Source organism: Jaculus jaculus, chromosome 5 (assembly GCF_020740685.1).
Source record: "Jaculus jaculus isolate mJacJac1 chromosome 5, mJacJac1.mat.Y.cur, whole genome shotgun sequence".
Classification (NCBI taxonomy): Eukaryota; Metazoa; Chordata; class Mammalia; order Rodentia; family Dipodidae; genus Jaculus; species Jaculus jaculus.
This window is the reverse complement of record NC_059106.1, coordinates 136,925,576-136,947,427: the sequence shown is the minus strand read 5'-3', so window position 1 is coordinate 136,947,427 and position 21,852 is coordinate 136,925,576. Positions and strand designations below refer to the sequence as shown.

General features: G+C 42.5%; 1 protein-coding gene and 1 pseudogene across 2 annotated transcripts in view; one reads left to right on the top strand and one right to left on the bottom strand.

Annotated features, from left to right (window-relative positions):
* The window catches only part of Vps8 (VPS8 subunit of CORVET complex), a 252,603-nt gene that overhangs the window by 59,575 nt on the left and 171,176 nt on the right, over window positions 1-21,852 (top strand). For both annotated transcript variants that reach the window (XM_004654317.2, XM_004654316.2), the window contains 4 exons: window positions 324-391; window positions 1,860-2,013; window positions 2,102-2,161; window positions 20,099-20,206. In XM_004654317.2, the coding sequence (XP_004654374.1) occupies window positions 324-391; window positions 1,860-2,013; window positions 2,102-2,161; window positions 20,099-20,206 (390 nt within the window). The remainder of the gene's footprint in view (window positions 1-323; window positions 392-1,859; window positions 2,014-2,101; window positions 2,162-20,098; window positions 20,207-21,852) is intronic.
* LOC105943792 lies at window positions 12,057-12,883 on the bottom strand (annotated as a pseudogene).

Below are 21,852 nucleotides of genomic sequence, written 5' to 3'. Positions count from 1 at the left end.
AAACTGTCTTGTTTGTTTAATTTTAAATGAGAAAATCTTCGGTAAGAATTTTAGAGTTTTTATCACCCATAATGAGTACTTTTCTTTTTTCCTGATGAAAGGTTGTTTTACTTCTTAAAAGCTTCAGTTTAAACATACTGAGATAATTTTATCTTCCGTCAGGGTAATTTTGTATGCTTAAAGGGATGAGTTAAATCTAGGTTATTTCAAATGCGAAATGTGTAAGTATAGATTTTCAAAAATTTATAGTTTTTCCCCTTGATCTTTTTACCACTTGACTGAATGTTTAAAATTTTATAAAACTAAATTCCTTCTCTATTTAGTTTACAGATGATCCAACTCTTGCAATTTGCAACGACAGCGGAGGCTCTGTTTTTGAATTGACATTTAAGTAAGAGACTAATGGACATTTGTTGACAAATGAAAAGATTAACTCTTTAATGATATAAAATTGAGTATGAAGAGGTCTGGAAAGACCAGGCAGTTGCAAATAGGTTATAGCTGTGCATTACAGTTACCTGGGGAGGCTTATAGAACATGTGGAATTTCAGGCCTGGTCCCCATGACTTCACCTCAGAAGGTCTGAATTGGGATTCTAGACACCTACTCCCCAAGGCACTTTTAAGTGCTGTCAGGCTCAAGAGTGACTATCCTGGAGTAAGTGACTAATTTTAATTTAGGTTCCAGGCCCACTTGATTATAACCATGATGGCCAGGTGTAAGAAATTGCTTGTTGTTTTTTAATGCCTTAGAATTGCCCTATCATTAGACAAGAGCAAAAGCTTTAAATATAAGAGTATTTATGAAGGTGAGGCTTCAAAAGAGTGTAGAACACAATAAGCAGTGTGTATTGTTTTTCCGTAACTTCTTCAGAGTTATCTTTATTTTTATGTTTTCCATAGCGTCTAAAATACTGAGCACAAAGTCACTGCTGGCATAGTGTTTGTTGAGCATCTACGTCCTTGTGTAGACATTTATCTACACACGAGAGATGTGGTTGTGGACCAGACAAGATCCCTGTTCTGATAAAACTTACGTTCTGGTTATCATGAGGATGGGGGGAGATAGGTCAACCAATAACTAAATGAAACGCTCAAGTGGATCTGAGTGCTGTGAGGAAACAGAGACAGAGCAGTGTGCGGGCATGCACTTAAAGGATAATACAGGAAGGCCTCTGTAGAAGATAATGTTTGGAAATAAAGCTGAATGATAGTTAGGTGGTCAGCAAATGAAAAAAAAGTCTGGAGGAAATGCTCCAGGCAGACAGTCATGCAGACACAAAGCCAGGAGCTTGGCCCAGCTGGAGCAATGCAGAGGTCAGCTGTGGCTGGGGCATGGCGCTAGGAATGGCAGTGGTGGGAGAGGAGCAATGGCAGAAGCCAGCTCTTACGGCTTCTTGAGACATGGGTAAAGAGTGTGAATTTGGACTGGAGAGATGGCTTAGTGGTTAAGGTGCTTGCCTGCAAAGTCAGAGGACACAGGTTCGATTTCCCAGGACCCATGTAAAGCCATATGCACAAGGTGGTACATCCATCTGGAGTTTGTTAGCAGAGGCTGGATGCCCTGGTATACCCATTCTCGCCCACTCTTCTTTCTGCCTCTTTCTCAAATAAATAAAAGTGAAAAAAATTTTTTACAAAGAGTGCAAATTTATTTTATATTTAGAAGCCAGCCAGTGGAGTGCTTTTTACCAGAAGAGTAACAGATCTGACCTATACAGTAACAAGATCATTTTTCTGTCACCTGGAGCCTGGCTTTTTGAAGGCGAGAGCGAGAGAGGCTCTGATTAGTAGGCCAAGCTGGAGATGATAGTTCCTTGGATCAGTACTACATTGATTCAGAATTGTTTACATTTTCAGGAGAGTGATGGGAGTGAGAACTTGTGAATCTAGATGTCTGTTTAGTGGTTCCAAGGGTGAAGTTTGCTGCATTGAACCGCTACATTCAAAGCCCGAATTGAAAGACCATCCCATCACACAGTTTTCCTTACTGGCCATGGCTTCCTTAACAAAGGTAGGTGCTCTAGAAGATTAAGCTCATTGCATGCATTAGTTTGAAAATCACAAAGTAAATACTGAAGACTGTATTTTCTTCCCTGAAGATACTGGTCATTGGATTGAAACCATCCTTGAAAGTGTGGATGACATTTCCCTATGGACGTGTGAGTATGCCTCTCCATCTTTCTATTAAAGGGAAGGTCTATCTCAGGAGGACACAGGAAATGATTTGACAGGTGCAAATTCGCTGAGATGTGAGAAATCTAGGCAGAGAATGAAGGTCAGTTCTGTAAGGATCATGTCTGTACCTTAAGGTCCAAAGCAGGACAAACTTTAGTGACAATTACCTTGTCCTAGGAATAACTTTGTTATTGTTTTAAGCTTTTCTCTCTTAAACAACATATACCCTCCAATTCTCCCTCCCTCCCTCCCTTTCTTCCTTTCTCAGCAGAAAAAGGAGACTTGTACAAAGTGGCCATATTGGGAAGAAGAATAAAAAAAAAAACCCTACCCATCTCACCTCATGGTCAATTTTGGATCTTAGCATAAGGTTTAGGTTTAAATAGAGGACAGGAGGAATGTATACTTAACCTGTCCTAGCCATCAAGGCATCTCACCCACCATTGGCTCAGCTCCCACCTTCTTGCAAGGTGCTCTGATTGTCAAAACTGTGTGAAATCCCTTTTCTGCCAGATATGGACCCTTCTTGCTGGCAACAGACTTCAGCCTTTGTCTTCTCCCAGTACGAGATTCCTGGCACACAAGTGTCTGACACTTTGATGAGCTTTATTCCCGCCAGCTTGGGGAGGGGGGAGGGAGGGAGGAAGGGCAGCATGCCTGCATGCAGGTATGCATGGAGGCCAGAGGACAACCTTGGGTGGCATTCCTCAGATGCTGTCCTACTTTTCTTGAGATAGGGTCTCTCACTGTACTGGCCTGGAGCCCACCAATCAGACTGGACTGGTCGGTCAGTGAACCTCAGGGATTTACCTGTCTACAGAGATTACCACATAGATTACATGTCACCATGCCTGGATTTTTTTCATGTATGCTACGGGGGTCAAGCTCAGGTCCTCAGGCTTGCAAGGCAAGCTCTTCACTGACTAAGTGATCTCTCCAGCCCCTCCACTCTTTACCACTTCAATCTGGATGTGAAATATGTCTGTTTCAGATAAGCACAGATAAGCAGAGTAAAGTAGGAGCCAGGATTAGAACACATTGAATTAGTGTTGGGTAACCATGCATCCAAATCATTTCTCTGTAACCTTGGCATTAGTTATTTTTGGAGGGGCTGGCACAAGTGACTCTGTTTTTGTTGTTGGCTTTGAGAGAACATCTTACTATGAAGTTTAGGCTGGCATTAAACTCACCTGCTTCAAAGAGGAGTTGCAGGCAAGGGCTATCACGTCCAGGGATTTTATTTTATTTATTTTTTAAATATTTTATTTTTATTTATTTGAAAGAGAGAAAGGGAGGGAGAGAGACAGAGTGGGTGCACCAGGGCCTCCAGCCACTGCAAACGAACTCCAGACACATGTGCCACCTTGTGCATCTGGCTAATGTGGGTCCTGGGGAATCGAACCTAGGTCCTTTGGCTTTGCAGGCAAATGCCTTAACAGCTAAGCCATCCCTCCAGCCCTAGTGATTTTATTTTAATTGTGGAAACCTCTCCTCTTGTCTCTGAAAGGTATTCTCTGAAGACATTGCTGATTTACCATCTGCTAGTTTGATTGTGGCTGTTCCTTATCAGCACAATGTTACCTGTCACAGTTGGCTGGTCTGGTGCCACATTGGGGAGGGGAGTAAGTGACAAATATCAAGGAATGAAGGCCATTAGAACCCTTCATGGTTATTTTAAGCAACTGAGAATGATAGAAGGAATGGCTCTTAGGTCAGGCATACCTGGAGTTCATTCTGTCTATCCTGTGGGTGATGTCCTAGCATGTCAAAAATATTGCCAGTTTTTTTTTTTTTTTAATTTTTGGTCAAAAGTTGTACTTCTGTAGAATATTAATAGACAGCAGCTACAAAACTACAACAGTCAAGATCAAATACTTCTATGGAATGTGAACAGACATAGTTATAAAGCTTTACAAAAACATAACCTTTAGGTGCAAATATTTAAAGAAAACTAGCCCAAAAATCAAGTACTTATTTATTTATGTACTCCTTAGGCGACCAATGTCTAGTGCCTTTTAATTATTAGGAAGCACTTCTTGGAGTACATAGTATAACAATACGTCTAGTTATCTCTGCCTTAAAGAGAGAGACAAGCTATGATAAAATTAGGAACACCTGAACACAAACCTGGAGCCGGTTAAGATCATTAACGATTCTAGTTTGTGAAAGTGCTTTCTTAAGCTTTCTATCCTTGGAGGCTTATTTAATACTTACACATATGAAAGAGCCAGCAGTAATTAGCATCACTATACAGAGGAGCTCCACAAAAGTCCTTTATATATCACCTCAGCTTCTACTGCTGAAATAGATTTTAGAATCTTTGCCTTAAAAGAAAATAGGGCTATAAAAAATAACAGTGACCAAAAATAAAAACTTTGAGCATCTTAGAAACTTAAGGTACAGTGCTAATCATTATAACAGACTCATCCTGGTGTACAAGTGCATATTGTTTATATAACAACAAAATATTTAGGGCAAATAGATAAACAACGGTTTCAAATTCCAAGTTGCAGATATATATTTTTTTCTCCATCTGAGTGCTATTGAATAAAACATAGCAATGTAGACTGGGGAAATAGTTCAGTGGTTGTAGTAGACCTGATTCTGGAATGAACATCCAACAAAACACTTTAAAAAAAAAAGTTATTCTTATTTATTTGCAAGCAGAGAGTAACAGACAGAGAGAGAGAGAGAGAGAGAGAGAGAAGAGAGAAAGAAAGAGAATGGGCACTCCAGGGCCTCTAGCCACTGCAGACAAACTCTAGATAGATGTGCTACTTGGTGCATCCATCTGGACAATTGAACCCAGGCTGTTAGGCTTTGCAGGCAAGCACTTTAACCACGGGGCTATCTGTGCCAAATACAGTTTTATGGGAGGAAGGGATTTCAAGTGTACAGATCCTAGGGAAGTTCCATCAATGGCAGAAGAAGCAGGCTCCCATTCATAAACCCAAGTAGAGAGAGAAACCACCGCCAGCCAGCAAGGAAGCTCTAGAAACCAGCAACACCAGCACACACACAAGCCACCTCGCTGCATACCTCTGGACTGGAGTTCACATCGCCCCAGGGACACGCCTCTTGTAGCAGAAATCTGCCTGTTAGGGGCTGAAGTTTCAAACTCAATTTTAATAAAACACCTGAGTCTGTGGGGCCATACATCCAAACTACCTCATTCCACCCCTGGCCTCCACAGGCTTGTAACCATCCGACAGTGTAAAATTGCATTCAGTCCAACTTTAAAGGCCCCCGTAGTCTTTACCAATTTTTAAGATTGTCCCTTAACTGTAAGTTCTATAAAATCAAAACAACTTGTGTACTTCCAACACATAATGACACAGAGCAAACATTTCTACTGCAGAAACACGTAACAAGGAGAGACTAAACCAATGCAAAAGTCAATAGCAATTAAGTAAACATCAAACATCTTCAGCTAAAGTCTGACTTCCATAACCAGTGACGTCAGTCTCCGGAATTTCCAATTTCCATTTATCCAGCTGGGCTGAGTGGCCAGTGGAAAACTTCTATCCTGAGCCAACAGCATTCCAAGGTAGCCTTGCACAGTCCTGGTATACCCAGAACATTTCTAGGTCTCTTCTGCAAACCATGGTCCATCTTTTGCTCCATATACTGGCCTTTTTGGCTTTCAAAACAGGAATATCCTGTTTCCCATGCTGCATCTCTGCAGATGCTCCTTTTTAACTTCGGTCAAAGTCCTAACTGGCCACGCTGGGGAACCGCCCTGTTTCACACGCCTGGAATGCTGTGTGCTTCATGACCCACTTTCTTACAGTTTTCATGTTTTCAAAATCAATACCAGGTGTGCAACCTCACAGCCATTTTGTTGATCCAGGGACGAAATAATTCATGACCTCAAAGAGCAAAGTTACCTTTTAGAATTCTTCTTTTCAGTGATTTTGTTTCAAAAGAGTTTGCATTCCTATTCATTCAGCCTTTCCTGGATGGACATCACCTCTGGTTGCATTTTTCAATGTTAGCACCTTAATAGTGGTAATCTGCTTGATAATAGCAGCTTCAGTGACCTCAAACCTGTCTCTGTGGCAGTAATTTTAAACTTGCTTGAATTTTTCCAACCATAAATCAAACATCTTTCAGAGCTCTATCTTTAGCCAAGCACGCTAGTCCATTACTTTCAAATTCAACCTTGATCAAACTCTCTGGGTATGGGCAACAGAACACAGCCAGGCCTTATGCCAGTAGCCCAGTTCCAACAAAGTCCTCTGCAGTCTTTTCTTCCCCTTTGAAAGTTCACATGCCAGCACAATTCTCTCTGTACTTAGTATCTTCAAACTCTCACCAAAATAGCCCCAGAAATTTGACTTACCATACTGTGAGGCTTCTGCAGTCACATGCACCAAGTCCACACACATTCCTCCAGTATGTAAGTTCCAAAAAAGACCAAGATCTATATGCTCAGATTCATCACGCAGTAATACCCGCTCTTCTAATACCAAACATCTGTAGCAGATAGTTCCACAATGCTGGGATGTACATCCAACCAAACATTTTTTTTTTGTTGTTGTTGTTTGTTTATTTGAGAGCGACAGACACAGAGAGAAAGACAGATAGAGGGAGAGAGAGAGAATGGGCACTCCAGGGCTGCCAGCCTCTGCAAACGAACTCCAGACGCGTGCGCCCCCTTGTGCATCTGGCTAACGTGGGACCTGGGGAACCGAGCCTCAAACCGGGGTCCTTAGGCTTCACAGGCAAGCGGTTAACTGCTAAGCCATCTCTCCAGCCCCAACCAAACATTTTTATGGGAGGAAGGGATTTCAAGGGGAAGTTCCATCAATGACGGAAGAAGCTGGTTCCCCTTCATGAACCCAGCAGAAAGAGAAACCACCAGCAGCCAGCAAACACCAAAAAGCATCAACACCAGTGCACACAAAACTCACCCAGAGCTGCAAACCTTGCTGCATGCCTCTGGGCTGGAGTTCAGATCCGCCCCAGGGACATAGCTCCTGTAGCAGGAATCTGCCTGCCAGGGGCTAGAGCTGTAAACTAATCTAAAAAGACACTTGTGTCTATGGGACTATGCATTTAAACTACCACAGCTGTTAAGGTGCTTGCTTACCAAGCCTGCCAGCCTGAGTTCAGTTCCCCCAGGACCTGTGTAAAGCCAGATCCGTAAAATGAAGCCTGTATCAAGAGTTCTTTTGCAGTGGCAAGAGGCCCTGGCACACCCATTTCTCTCTTTCTTTCTCTTTTGCTTTCTCTCTCTGTTCATAAATAAAAATATTTTAAGTCGGGCATGGTGGCATATGCCTTTAATCCCAGCACTCAGGAAGCAGAGATAGGGGAGGAGGATCTCTGAGTTCGAGGTCCGCCTAAGACTAAATAGTGAATTCCAGGTCAGCTTGGCCTAAAGGGAGACCCTACCTCAAACCCCCCCCACACACAAAAAATTAGCAATGTCCAAAGAATTTCACTGGACATTTTATATGCCCATATATAAAACAACACTTACTGGTCACTTTGCATGTAATAAATCCACATGCCTTTAACTGCAAACTTGCATAAAGTTCAGAAACATAGACATGTTTCTAGTCACAGATACTTAAATCACTTTTAAAATATTTGTTTATGAAGTTGCCATTTAAGAAAACTTTAACTTAAACTGATAACATTTCTTACATAGTCAGAAGCTTGACAAAATCCACAGGAGACAAAACTTTTTTAATAAAACAGAAAATCTCACATTTAAGCCAATTCCTTTTTGTATGTTCAGTTCTAAATAGGACATCTATATCACACCTTCCGAGGCTCAGGGAACCTTGCAGAAAAGGAGGCAGGAAGAATGTAAGAGCCAGAGGATGGGGAAGTATGCTGAGGAATGCTGCCTTCTGGGCATAATATGTCTGTTGTCTTCATGAACTCATAACAGCTGTGGTTTCCCTCATATGATTGAGCCTATAAAGATTCCATCATGCAAGAACAAGGAGCTCAGGAGACTCCACATCTCTCAGAAGAGCTATTGGCAATTAATGGTTGCTGGGGGAGGGGCAATTATGTTCTTCAGTGGTATTGCCACTGCAAAGTGTACAACTCCCCATCAATAATCCTCATTCATGGGTATGCAAGCCGCTATAATCAAACTCAGTGGGTTAAAACAAAGAAATATGAAAAGAGAAAGGGGATAGTTGGGAAGGTGTCTAAGTATAGGTATGGACTTCTCAAGGGTGACTTTCAAATTCAGTGTCTTAACATTAACCATATATCCTGTTTTGGTTGCTCTCAAGTTATATCTTTTTTATTAACTCTTTTTAAATATTTTATTAGTTAATTGAGAGAAAGAGAGGATAAGCAGATATATAGATAAAATGGGTGCACCAGGGCCTCCAGCCACAGCAAAGGAACTTCACATGCATGTGCCATTTGTACATCTGACTTACATGGTGAGGAATTGAACCTGGGTCTTTAGACTTCTCAGGCAAGTGCTTTAACTGCTGAGCCATCTCTCCAGCTTCCTTCCCTACACCCTGCCAAGTTTCATCTTAAAGGGTTGCTGTGATGGTTAATCTCTGTTGTTAACTTGGTAGGATTTAGAATCATCGTGGGGACAAATCTCTGAGCATATCCATGAGCAATTTTCTAGATTATTTTGAGTTGGGAAGAACCACCCAAATGTGGGTGACACCCATTCTATGTGCTGGGCATCCTGGACTGAATGTAAAGGAGATCCTGGCTGAGTATCAGCATTCATCTCCATCCAGTTTGTACTGTGTGTGCAAAGTGCCCAGCAGGCTCATGTTCCAGCCACCAGACTGTCCTACATGGTGGACTGTAGCCCCGCGAACTGTAAGCTGGAATTAACCTTTCCTCCTCTAGTTTCTTATAAAAGGCAGGATTTTTTGTCATAGCAACAAGAAAAGTAAATAATAGAAAATATTAGTACTAAGAAGTAATAATAATAATAAATATTAGTACTAAGAAGTACTAAGATGTGATAAAACTGACCATATGGTTTCGAGGATTTTGGAACTAGTATGTATTGGGAATGTGGACAGCTTTGAAACACTGGCTAGAAAAGTCCTAGAGTGCTGTAAGCAGAGCTTAGTGGGTCATTCTGGTAGAGTTTAGAAGACTAGAATCTTGAAAGAAATGTAACAATGGAGGCCTGCCGTATAAACTTTCAGAAGGGAACATGTATTCTATCAAGGAATTGGGTTAGAAGCAGTTCATATTGTATATACTGTTAGTGAAACTGACTTTATTATATCCATGTCCTGAGAACTTGTATGATAGTGAAGTAAAAAGTAATGGACTAATTTGTAATGAATGAGATCTTGAGATAGGATAGCATTCAGGCTGGTGCTGAGAAAACAGCTGTAATTGTAAAGAGAACACCACCATTGGAAAGAAGGAAGAGAGTCTAAATTGAAGGGGTTCCCAGTAAATACATAACTGCTTAGGGAGGAAGTATTTTACCAAAGTCAGTCTGGAAGGCATGCAGAGGCCACTGCAGCTGTGGTTCAAGGAAGGAAGGCTATATCCCAAGCTGACAACAGACCATGGGAACATTGTCCCATGGTAGTGATTTTGGAGGAGGGAAGATGCATGATTCAAGCAGTTATGGAATCTTGTTGGCTCCACAGACCTCCTGAAGCCAGGCAGAGTCAGATTCCATGCAAGGAGGCTCTGAGAGGTTACCATGTGAAGCTATGGAGGTGAACCCCAAGTTGCAAAGAGACCCTAGGATTCTGGAGATGCCAGAATCATAGAACATCTTTAGAGGACAGCTACAGGCATGGAGTGGAGCTGGCCAAAGAGAGATTACATATGCTGCATATGTGTATGGTCTGCCCAGGCCATTTGGAGCCTGGATGATTCCATCAGACACAGAGCTGCTAGATTTGAAGTTTGCCCTGTTGGGCTTCCATATTTCTTTGTTCTGTTCTTTCCCTACAATCTTCTGATTCCTTCTTTTTGAATTAAGAATGTTTACTCTGTACCATTATAAGTTGAGGTATGTAAGTTGGTTTTTGGTGTTACAGAAATTCACAGTTAAGAATTTGCTTGTGTTCAGGAGAGTGCATTTAGTCACATGAACAGCATTGGAATTTTTAAAAATTTATTTACTTGCCAGCATAGAGAGAGATTGAGACATACACACACACACAGATTGGGTGTGCCAGGGCTTCCAGCCATTGCAAACAAACTCTAGTTGCGTGCCCTACTTTGAGCATTTGGCTTTACAAGGGTACTGAGGAATCAAACCCAGGTTGTCAGGCTTTGTAGGCAAGTGCCTTAAATGCTGAGCCATCTCTCCAGCCCCAGCATTGGAATTATTAAAAGACTATGGGGATTTTTTTTTAAATTATTTATTTGTTTGGGGGTGGGGTGGGCACACTAGGGCCTCTAGTTACTGCAAACGAACTCCAAGTGCATCTGCAACCTTGTGCATCTGGCTTACGTGGGTACTGGGGAACTGAACCTGGGTCCTTAGGCTACACAGGCAAGTACCTTAACCATGAAGCCATCTCTCCAGCCCCAACTATGGGGAATTTTGAATTTGGACAAAGTGCATTTGGATGGCCACAGCCTTTGTAGCAGGTTATGGCTTAGCAGTGATTAGTGGGTGACAGGTACTGAAAACAATTCTAGCTAGATGGGGCTGCCCTGAGATTGGCCCTTTCCTCCTACCAAAGGGACCTCACAGGTTGAAATTTTCCCAGAAATTGGACTCCGTTTAATGTAACTTGGCTTCCAGTAAGTTGGCTGAAACGCAGGCGAGCCTGCTCAGCATGGTGCTGTGCCGTGGTTCTTCCTCGTCCCTCACTAGGTCTTCACCACCGCATTGCTCACGCTGCTCCCTTCTGGAGCACCACTCTCTGTCCTGGACCTCGGAGGCTCTTCCTGCAAATGTGTGCACATCGCTAAGTGGTCTCACAGAGGCTACGGAACAGCAGTTTTGCTCTGTAGAGTAGAGGCTGGGCCTGGGCTAAGACAATCGAGCAGTTAGGGTACTCCTGTGGAGGAAACTCCATGGCATAACAGAACTCATTCACAGGCTTCCAACAGGCTATGTCCCTCCAATTTATTTACAACATAGTATATATGGATCCATTTACACAGAAGATATGGTTGCCACCCTGCCTGCCTATCTATGTACTATGTGACCCTCCTACCAGCCACAATCAATCAGTGGTCTACAAATTAATTATAGTCCTCCACATTCCCCAGAGCTGCTCTGCGAGATCGCTCTATAAATTTTGTAACCCAAATAGAAATAGAAGCCAATGTCAAGGCCTCAGCCACCTAGATATCTGCTCTGCACATTTCCCCTAAAAACACCACTGAAAATGCAGAGAAAAGTCCCTTTGTTGTTTTTGTAGAAGCACTACAAGAAAGCATGTCTAAAAATCACAGACCTGTGCACAGACAGAACTATGCGTGCTTGCATATGGAGTTGGGGATCAAAGAATCTTATCAGCTACATAGTTAGGGGAGCATAGAAAAAAGCTGGCAAGAGGAAATACATAGATTGGATCAGCTCAAGATGTTGGAATGTTACAGTAATGGTGTGAATATGGTTCTTTGTGCATCCAAAAAGGGGTATGTGGGCAGAGGATGATAAATCCAGATTGCTAGAGTGAGGTTCATTGGCCATGCATGAGTGAAAAGCAGTAGAAGCCAGTTGAGGGGATGAACTGTTCTGTTGTGAAGTGGTCATCTGAAGGACGAGGGACTTGCATGGTACAATGGAGGAACGTCTGCTTGGCAGGACCCCTCCATGGTCTGGTGTCCATCCAGGGTATTGAAGGACTCACAGCACTCCTGAGTTCCATCTGACTGATTGCTGGTCACAGACCTGCTGAAAGGACTTTCTCTAGAACTGATGCTACTTGAGGTCAAGTGGGTTTATGACTTGGTGAGTCGGCTCATGCTGACGGATGGCATGTAGCCCGTTCCCTGCAAAAAATACTTGAAGGCCTCAGTGAGCTTCCCAGGCGGAGCCACCTGGGACAGTCCTCCACTATGTCACCTGTAGTATAAAGTCACATTTATAGGGTTGAGGCGAGAATTACCTTCAACCACAGCTTCAACAGCAGGTGAATTATCCCTCACCACCAGCAAAGTAGAACACTTCAGTGTTTTTAATCTGTTATCATTTTGGTCTAGTAAAGGTCTTTTAATCTTCAGGTCTCTGCATCTGTTATAGGAGCTCAAGAAGAGCTTCAGGTTTTCTTGGTTTAGATCTTGGGTAATATGCAACTAGTAGGTTTGAATCAGGTCCAGGTTGGCCTACAACTCTTCCTGCCCCAAGTGATGAGCCAAAATTATGTCCACCATGTTGGTTGTCAAGCCTGAGAGTTTGCAAGCTGCCCAGTCAGTCCATCCTTTTGCACATGGGTCAGTGTGAATGAGCACAAGACCTTCTACAAGCCCTGGATGACTGAGTGCAAATCTGCTGAGGACATAGGCTCCCATGCCAACGTCAGTACCAGTGACGCTTTTCACACTTCAGTGTGTGAGAACAGAGGCAGCATTACGGCCAGCTCATCCACTGTGGGGTACTGATGCCCTGTTGGGAAGGAGGGTGCCCCTTCCTCTTGGCCTGGGGCATCTACAGTACAGACAACAAAATATTGAGTGATTTCTTGCATATCCTCGAAATTGAATGTGTTGAAACAGGAGTGATGGTTGAGCGCAATATCATATGTCAGGATAACTGGTCTGTTGCCCATTAGTAAGCCTCCTATGGTGCCATGAACCATACATGAGTTGCTTCTGTGTCATGTTCCTGACAGTTAAAGTCCTGGAAGTTTCATGTACCATTTTTATCATTTAGAAGTGGTTTGATCTCCGTGAGTTGAACAACCTGAAGTTCATCCCTGAGGACAATTCCGAGTAGAGGAAGCCCAAGGTAGCCCAGTGCTTCTGAGGTGCGAGTGTGGTCGCTCAGCAGCAGCGGCAGCAACAAGGGGCCAGGGGGGCCTTCCTTGTGTTTTAAAATATTATTTATTTGGGGGGGGGGGAGAATGGACATGCCATGCCCTCCAGCCACTGCAAACAAACTCCAGATGCATGTGCCACCTAGTGATCTGGCTTACATGGGTTCTGGGGAGCCAAACCTAGGTCCTCAAGCTTCACAGGCAAACATCTTAACTGCTAAGCCATTTCTTCATCCCTTTTCCTATATTCTTATCCCACCTCACTAGAAGTAAGATATAGAGTTTCTTTATTAAAAAAATCAATAATAAAAGGCCAGCTCAGCAGATTTTAAGATTTTACTTCTTGGCTATCTCATACATGTATATTAATAATGCATTTTGATCACATTCACTCCATTGCCCTCTTACCCCCTTCCACTCCTGATAAATGCCTTCTTCCCAGCTAGTCCCCTTTTTACTTTTATATGTTTGCTTGTTTAACCCAGTGAGTTAAGTTAGGGGTGGCTTGCATGCCCATGAGTGGGGGTTTCCTTGTTGGAGTTTGTACAACTTTGCAGTGGCAAGGCCACTGAAGAAATGACTACTGCCCTTCCTCTTAGCAACTCTTAATTGCCAGTAGCTCCTCTGGGAGGGGTGGAGTCTCATGAGCTCCTCCTCCCTGCATGATGGAATTCCTCTGGGAGGGGTGGAGTCTCGTGAGCTCCTCCTCCACGCATGGTGGAATTTTGATGGGCTCCATCCTGTAAAGGAAACTACAGCTGCTGCGAGTTCATGAAGGTAACAGCCACATCATACCCAGAAGACAGTACTCCACAGCACTCCACATCCTCTGGCTCTTAAATTCTTCTTTCTTTCCTGCAATGTCCCCTGAGCTTTGGAAGGTGTGATATAGATGTCCTATTTAGGGCTGAGCACACAGTAGTTACTTATTCTCCTAATTTCACCTAATTAACCTCTGCCCACTGCAAAGCATACATCAAAAAAAAAAAAAAAAAACTATGACGAATGTGAGGCCGGCAATAATCTATATGTGTAAATGTAAATATGTAGGAGACAGTCTGACCACCTGTCCATTTTGCATAGTAGTAGGAGGTCAGGCTCTAGGGCCTATGACCTCCTCACACATGGTCTTTTGACCAAGTTTGCAGTACCAGGCATGAATCCTTTCTGTAAAGTGGGCCTCAAACCTAACCAGAAAGTTGTTAGTTACCTTCAGACAATCATGACCTTGGTGCCCCGGTAGGCATGTCTTAGTGGTTGCTTGTGGAGCACACGTGGTTCATAGCTGAGTAAGACTGTGGATGCTTTTCCTCCCGCATAAGCTGGCGTAGCTCTTCCGTACTGTGACAGCTGGCCAGCGGGGAGGAGGCTTCCAGCTCGGTTTGTTCTTCATTCCTCTGTCCTGCAATCCAAGCATGTGTGTGGTGTCTTCAGCCACAGGGACTTGCGCCGCAGTTACCTTCTTGTTGCCGGGACAAAACACCTGGCCAAAAGCAGATGATGGGAGGAAAGAGTTTATTTTGGCTTATAGTCTCAAGGGACAGTGAATCGTGCCAAGAAAGTATGGCATGAACAGAGTATGAGCACCTCGTCCTGCCACAGCAAGAGTAGGTAGCTCTGGCAAGGGAAGCTGGGCCATAATACCCCAAAGCCCACCCCCACTAACACAACTCCAGCAAGGCTCCATTTCACGAATTGCCACCAGCTGGAGATTGAGTATGGGCTATGGGGGACATTTCACATTTAAACCACATTTACCATCTAGTTTTGTTGGGCAACCAAGAGCAATAGCAGTAAGCTGTATTGTTGAGGGACCTCTGTAGCCTCCCTGACCAACAACTCATAGGATGGTATCTAACCCTTGGCATTGGGATGCACATAGGGTAACTTCATTCAACCTTTTTTAATTTAATTTATTAGTTTTCTTTTCAGTAAATACAAGCAGTTTGGTACCGTTATTTAGGCTCATCTGTGATCTACCCCATTCCATTAGACCGTCCTTGTTAATGAAAATGGGTCGTGCATTGTGGAGTTAGCCCCCAGTTATTGGTATGATAAATGTCTCTGCAAATCATGACCCAACATGTAACTCTGACATTCTTTCCGCCCCTCTTCCGCAAGATTTCCCTGAGCCATGTTGGGTTGATTTTTGGTCTGCTTCAGTGCTGAGGTGTTGGGGGCCTCTGAGGCTCTGGCTCTCTGATTTGGTAGGAGTTGATTTTTCTCTGCGTCGGTCTCCTTCCCCTTTGTGCTGGTATCCGGTTCACAGGAAAACATCACCCTTGCTTATTTCATCAGTTGTCCTTAGTTTCAGTTGGGCCCCTTTTGAGGTATGTTGGGGCAGCTCTCTCCTTAGGATCTGCATCTATCTTTTTTTTTCCTTGTTGTTTGTAGTGCAGCTAGGCGGTCGCCATCTTGACCGGAAGTCTCATTCAACCTTTTAAAAGTTATTTATTTGTAAGCAAAGAGAATGAGAGGATACTGGGGCCTCCTGCCATTGCAAATGAACTCCATAAGCATGTGTCACTCTGTGCATCTGACTTTATGTGGTACTGGGGAATCAAACTTAGGCCTTTAGGCTTTGCAAACAAGTGCCTTAAGCCACTGAGCCATTTCTCCAATTCCACTTAAACCTGTTTTAAAGGTTGCATTAAAAATATATTTTATTTGACAGAGAAAGGGAAAGAGAGAGAATAGTTACACCAGGGCCTCCAACCACTGCAAACAAACTCCAGACATGTGCACCCCCTTGTGCATCTGGCTAACATGGGTCCTGGGGACTCGAACCTGGGTCCTTTGGTTTTGCAGTCAGATGCCTTAACCACTAAGCTATCTCTCCATCCCTAAAAATTGCATTTTTAATTCACTTGCAAAGTAATAGGTTTTCATACAGATTATCCTGGCATCCTTAGTTTTGGATAGCATTCCCCCCCTCTTTTCCTTCCACCTGCCCCCATCCTGGCCCACTATTCCTCACCTCTACTTTTTAAATATTTTATTTATTTGAAAGAGAGATAGTGAGTGTGAGTATGGGTGTACCAGGGCTGCCTCCAGCCACCGCAAATGAATTCCAGACACATGCACCACCTTGTGCGTCTGGTTTACATGAGTCCTGGGGAATTGAACCTGGGTCCTTGGACTTCACAGGCAAGCACCTTAACTGCTAAGCCATCTCCCCAGCCTGCCCCACCTCTACTTTCACATCACATGCGTTCCTAATCTCACTCCTCACAAGCCTCTTCCCACCTCTCTCCTTGATCTCTTTCTAGCCTCTGCAGACACTCACTCCAGCTTAAACACACATGAATAGGATCTGTAGGAGAGAGAACATGTGTTTGCTTTCTGGGTTTGAGTTATCTCACTGGAGTGCATTTTTTTTCAGCTCCATTTATATTCCTGTAGATGTCATAATTTCATTTTTCTTTGTAGCTGAATAAAATTCCACTATGTCTATGTACCACATGTTTTAGCTATTCATCAGGTAATGGGTATCTAGGCTAATTCCATTTAGTAGCTATTATGAATAGAGAGCCACTGAACATGGCTGTGCACCTATCTTTGTTGTAGGATATATTCCCAGGGGTGCTACAGCTGGCTCATATGGTTGTTCTATTTTTAACTTTTTTTTCTTTTTTGTTTTTTTGAGGTAGGCTCTTACTCTAGCTCTAGCTGACCTGGAATTCACTATGTAGTCTCATGGTGGCCTCAAACTCTCTGCAGTCCTCCTTCCTCTGTCTCCTGAGTGCTGGGATTAAAGGTGTGCTCCACTCCCCACAATTTTAACTTCTTTTTACACAGTGATACCCTACACTTTCACCAGCAGTAAGTAAATGGTCTTTCCCCACACCCTCCCAAGTATCTGTTGTCCTTTGTTTCCTTGATGAGGGATATTCTCATTGAAGTGAGATGAGATCTCAAAGTATTTTTAGTCTAGAAACTAAGCATGTTGTGTATTTTTTTAAAAAAAATATGTATTAGTGATTCCAGTTTCTTCTTTTGAGAACACTCTGTTCAGTTACATGGTCCATTTGTTGACTGGGTATTTTTTTTTTTCCTTGATCAGTTTTAAAAAATTTTCTTCTAGCAGGGCACAATGGTACATGCCTTTAATCCCAGCACTCTGGAGGCAGAGGTAGGAGGATCAGTGTGGGTCCAAGGCCAGTCTGAGACTACATAGTGAATTCTAGCCATGGGCTAGAGCAAGACCCTATCTCAAAAAATTTTCTACTTGACATTTTCATACATGTATATTACCATCCTTTTCTCTCTTTCTCTCTTTTTCTCTTTCCTTCTCTCTTCTCTTTCCTTCTTCCCTCCCTCCCTCCCTTTACTTCCTTCCTTTCCTTCCCTCCTTTCCTTCCCTCCTTTCCTTCCTTCCTTCCCTCCTTTCCTTCCTTCCTTCCTTCCTTCCTTCCTTCCTTCCTTCCTTCCTTCCTTCCTTCCTTCCTTCCTTCCTTCCTTCCTTCCTTCCTTCCTTCCTCTTACTTACTTACTGGTGCATCAGGGCCTCCAGCCACTGAAATCAAACTCCAGACCTGTGTGCCCCCTTGTATCTGCTTACGTGGGACCTGGAGAGTCAAACATGAGTCCTTAGGCTTTGTAGTTGAGCACCTTTACACTAAGCCATCTCTCTAGCCTATCTTACCTTTTATTATCTGCCTCTCACTCCTAGTCAACCCCTTCTTTCCAATTAATCTTTTCCCTCCTTTCATGCCCCCCCTTTTTGTGATTCACATAGTTAAATTAGAATTTCCTGTATGCACATGGGTAGGCAGTTATTTAATGCAATGTTGGAGAGTAAACAATATACACCACTGAAGAGCACAACTTCCCCTCCTCCAGCAACTGTTGACCGCCAGTAGCTATTCTAGGGGGAGTGGTATCTCATGAACTCCTCCTTCCCATCTGTAACATAATTTTTTAATTTTTTGGTTTTTCAAGGTAGAGTTTCACTGTAGCCCAGGCTGATGTGGAATTCACTATGTAGTCTCAGGGTGACTTTGAGCTTCATGGCAATCCTTCTACCTCTGCCTCCTCAGTGCTGTGACTAAAGGTGTGTGTCACCACACCCGGCTACATGTGTGTGTGTTTTGTGCCAGTGCCATGCTGTTTTAATTCCTGTGGTTCTGTGGTATAACTTGAAATAGTGAAACCTCCATCAGTATTCTTTTTGCTCAGAATTGTTTTGGCTATCTGAGGTCTGAGCTACAGATTGAGTACATCCTAGTGTACTGTGCAACATACACCACTACTGTATATGCTGCCTACGGCTTTTACCTCTGGTATTACTCTGTTACTTGAATACTTCCCAGAAGGTATAGATGGCCCTATGTACCTGTGGGTTTCACATCCATGGATTAAGCCAACTACACCTCAGAATATTCAGGAAAAAAATTTATACATACTGTACATGTTTCTTTGTCATTCCCTAATGTAACATTTAGATTTCTATAACATTTAGAATATGTTTCTTACTTTAAGTAATCTAGAGAGGACCTAAAGAGCATGGAAGAATATACATAGGTTATACACAAATATTTTGGCCTTATATATCAGGAACATGAATATCACAGATTTTGGTATCTAAGGGTTGGCCTAGAATGAGTCCCCCACAGATACTGGAGGACAAGTATATTATTCGTACCCCATTTTCCCTTCTCTTCCCTGCTAGAGAGTTTTGATCTTTCAGTGTACATATGAGGGGGAATATTGATAGAATAACATGGAGAGCAGTGATACAGAACTCTGGCCAGCTCAGAAAGTAGCAGCCTGTGTTCTGCGGGAGATGCCTTGTGTTTTGTTGGAATGTGTACATCTGTGGCACCAGGAGAGGCAAGTCTGCCCTCGTGGTGGTAGAGCTGCTGAGATTACCAGTAACATGTCCTAGGTTAGCTTTATTGACCAATCAAGTTTTTATCATGATGGTTATATGTTTGCACCTTTTTGTGTGTTTTACTGGGTTTTTTTTCCTCCAATACTTTATTAGGAAAAATTTCAGAGAAATTGAAAGAACTTTTGTAAAAAATAATTTTATTTACTTGTGGGGGGGGGGAGAGAGAGAGAAATGGGCATGCTGTGGCCTCTTACTGCTACCAATGAACTCCAGATACATGCAATGTGCACTACTTCATTCATTTGGCTTTCCATGCGTACTAGGGAATTGAACCTGGGCGGGCAGGCTTTGCAAGCAAGTCCCTTTAACCACTGAGCCATCTCCCCAGCTTGAAAGAAATTTTTCCTGAAAGAATTTTTAGTAAAATACTTACACACTTGTCATGTAAATTCTACCATTATAATTTTACTATATTTTTTATTACATAACTATACATCTTTCCATCTCTCTGCTCATCAAGTTATGCTAGGAATTTTTTATATTTTTGTCTAAGTTAGTTTTTTAAATAGATTTCAGAGCAAATTGCAGAAACTCATATCCTTTACCTTAAGTATTCAGAATGCATACAAGTACCTAGAATTTAGTATTTATTTTGTTATTGTAGTATAAAACTTAGACAAACGTATAAATCTTGAGTATACATTTGTTGAACTTTAACAAATGCATATACTTTAAAAACTATTTTAAAATTTTTGCTTATTTGAGAGAGGAAGAGGGAGAGAGAGAGACAGAGACAGATTGGGCACACCATGGCCCCTAGCCACTGCAAACGAATTCCAGATGCATGTGCCACCATGTGCATCTGGCTTACATGGGTACTGGAGAATCGAACCCGGGTCTAGACTTTGCAGGCAAGCATCTTAACCACTAAGCCATCTCTCCAGTCCCTGCATATCCTTTTGTAACCTAAACCCCTATTAAGATATAGAGCATTACTATCGATCCAGAAACTTCCCTTATAACACTTCCTCGTCTATCTACTTTGCTGGAACTTGTGAGAAGTTGGGAAAGGTTTTATCAAAAAGTACTAGTCAGATGCTATTTTTAAACAACATTTCTCATTTTGCCCACTGTTAATGGTGACGAATGTATTTCCCCACTGTCTCTTTATTTAGATGGATCCTTCTAGTGTCCCATTGCTGGCCTGGCACTTTGTGGCAGTACATAACTATGTGAATCCCATGCTTGCCTTCTGCCGAGGAGATGTTGTTCATTTTCTGTTGGTAAGTCCTTAGAATGATAGTAGGGCTGCTATAAAGCCTCATGCCATAAATACTATTTTTCCTGGTTCACTGGTACTTTGTTGTGTCAGAGAATCTATCTTAATCTATCATAAATTTTGGAGAGAGAGACCCCTACTTGTACTTACGACTTTAATGATCCCCAGAAGCCACCATAGTTTATTTCTTTTTGTTTTGTTTTGTTTTGTTTTTTCAAGGTAGGTTTTCATTCTAGCTCAGGTTGACCTGGAATTTACTATGTAATCTTAGGATGGCCTTGAACTCATGGTGATCCTCCTATCTCTGCTTCCCAAGTGCTGAGATTAATGGCATGTGCCACCATGCCTGGCTCATAGTTTATTTCTTAGTTCCATCTCCTTTGGCTGACAAATAATGATTTATCTGTATGTATGAACGTATGATTGTGAATGTCTATATTAATGTTACTTGTTATTTACACACATGTCTGTATATTATTTTGTTAGGAGCAAATATCATTGAGCAGCTACCATATTCTCAATGCTTTGGGCATAAGCAGCAAAGGAAGGAAATATAAAAGAATTCTTTTACATAGCTTATAATGTTTCAAAGTGAGTTTGTTACTACTAGGGAGAACAGTTTAAGCACTGAACTGTGTGATGGTGAGAATTAAAAGTTGGTAATAAATTAGTGCACAAAGAGATTAGAATGTTTTGGAGAAGTATGCAGGGCTTTATAAGGATTTGGGGGTCAGGTGATGAATTGAAGTCATAAGGTAAGCGTGTGCCCATGTAATCTTGCTTGATAGTAGTCTTGCTCAGCGATGCAAGCGTACCGTTGTCTGTCTGGTTTCAGTCACCTTTCCCTCAAGTGTGCCCCGTCACCATGTCCTGCTGACTTCACCTCCAAATCTCTTGACTTGCTACTTTTGACTCCTCCATCATTGGTTGCTTCCCCAGTGTAAACTGCCTCTTTCTCGAGCCTAGACTGTGCAGGAGTTTGCCAACAGTGTCTGGTCTGAGTGTATTCACTTGTGTTGACACCTCTGCCAGGAAAGCCCGATGCTCCCTTCTGCCTTGTTAGCCTTGCCTTCCCTGGCCTCCTGAACCAGTTTAATGCTTCCTGCTATAGACACCTGGAGTTCTTTCCTTCTATACCATTTAACACTGTTAAAATCACTTACGCAGTGCTTTCCTTCCCCGCTGACCTGAAAGCTCCGAAGTACAAACTACTGCTGTGGCGCGTCTAGGGCGGCTCCTTTGTGTAGTGAGTGCTTGATAAGTACTGATGGGATTAGTGACAGTGAGAAAGTAGAACTGAATGTAGAGGATGTGTTTAGATAAAGGGTTGGATTTACTAATGCATTTTTCAGCAGAATGTACTCATGATCATTCATTCACTTGCTATTTATTTCTTTATTTGTGTTTTTCTTTTCTTTCTTTTAAAAAATATTTTTATTTATTTGTAAATAGAAATAGAGAGACAGAGAATGGGTGCACCAGGGCCTCCAGCCACTGCAAATGAATGAACTCCAGATGCATATACCCCTTTGTGCATCTGACTTTACATGGGTACTAGGGAATCAAACCTGGGTCATTAGGCTTTGCAAGCAAGTGCTTTAACTGCTGAGCCATCTCTCCAGCCCTCTTTTTTTTTTTTTGGTTTTTCAA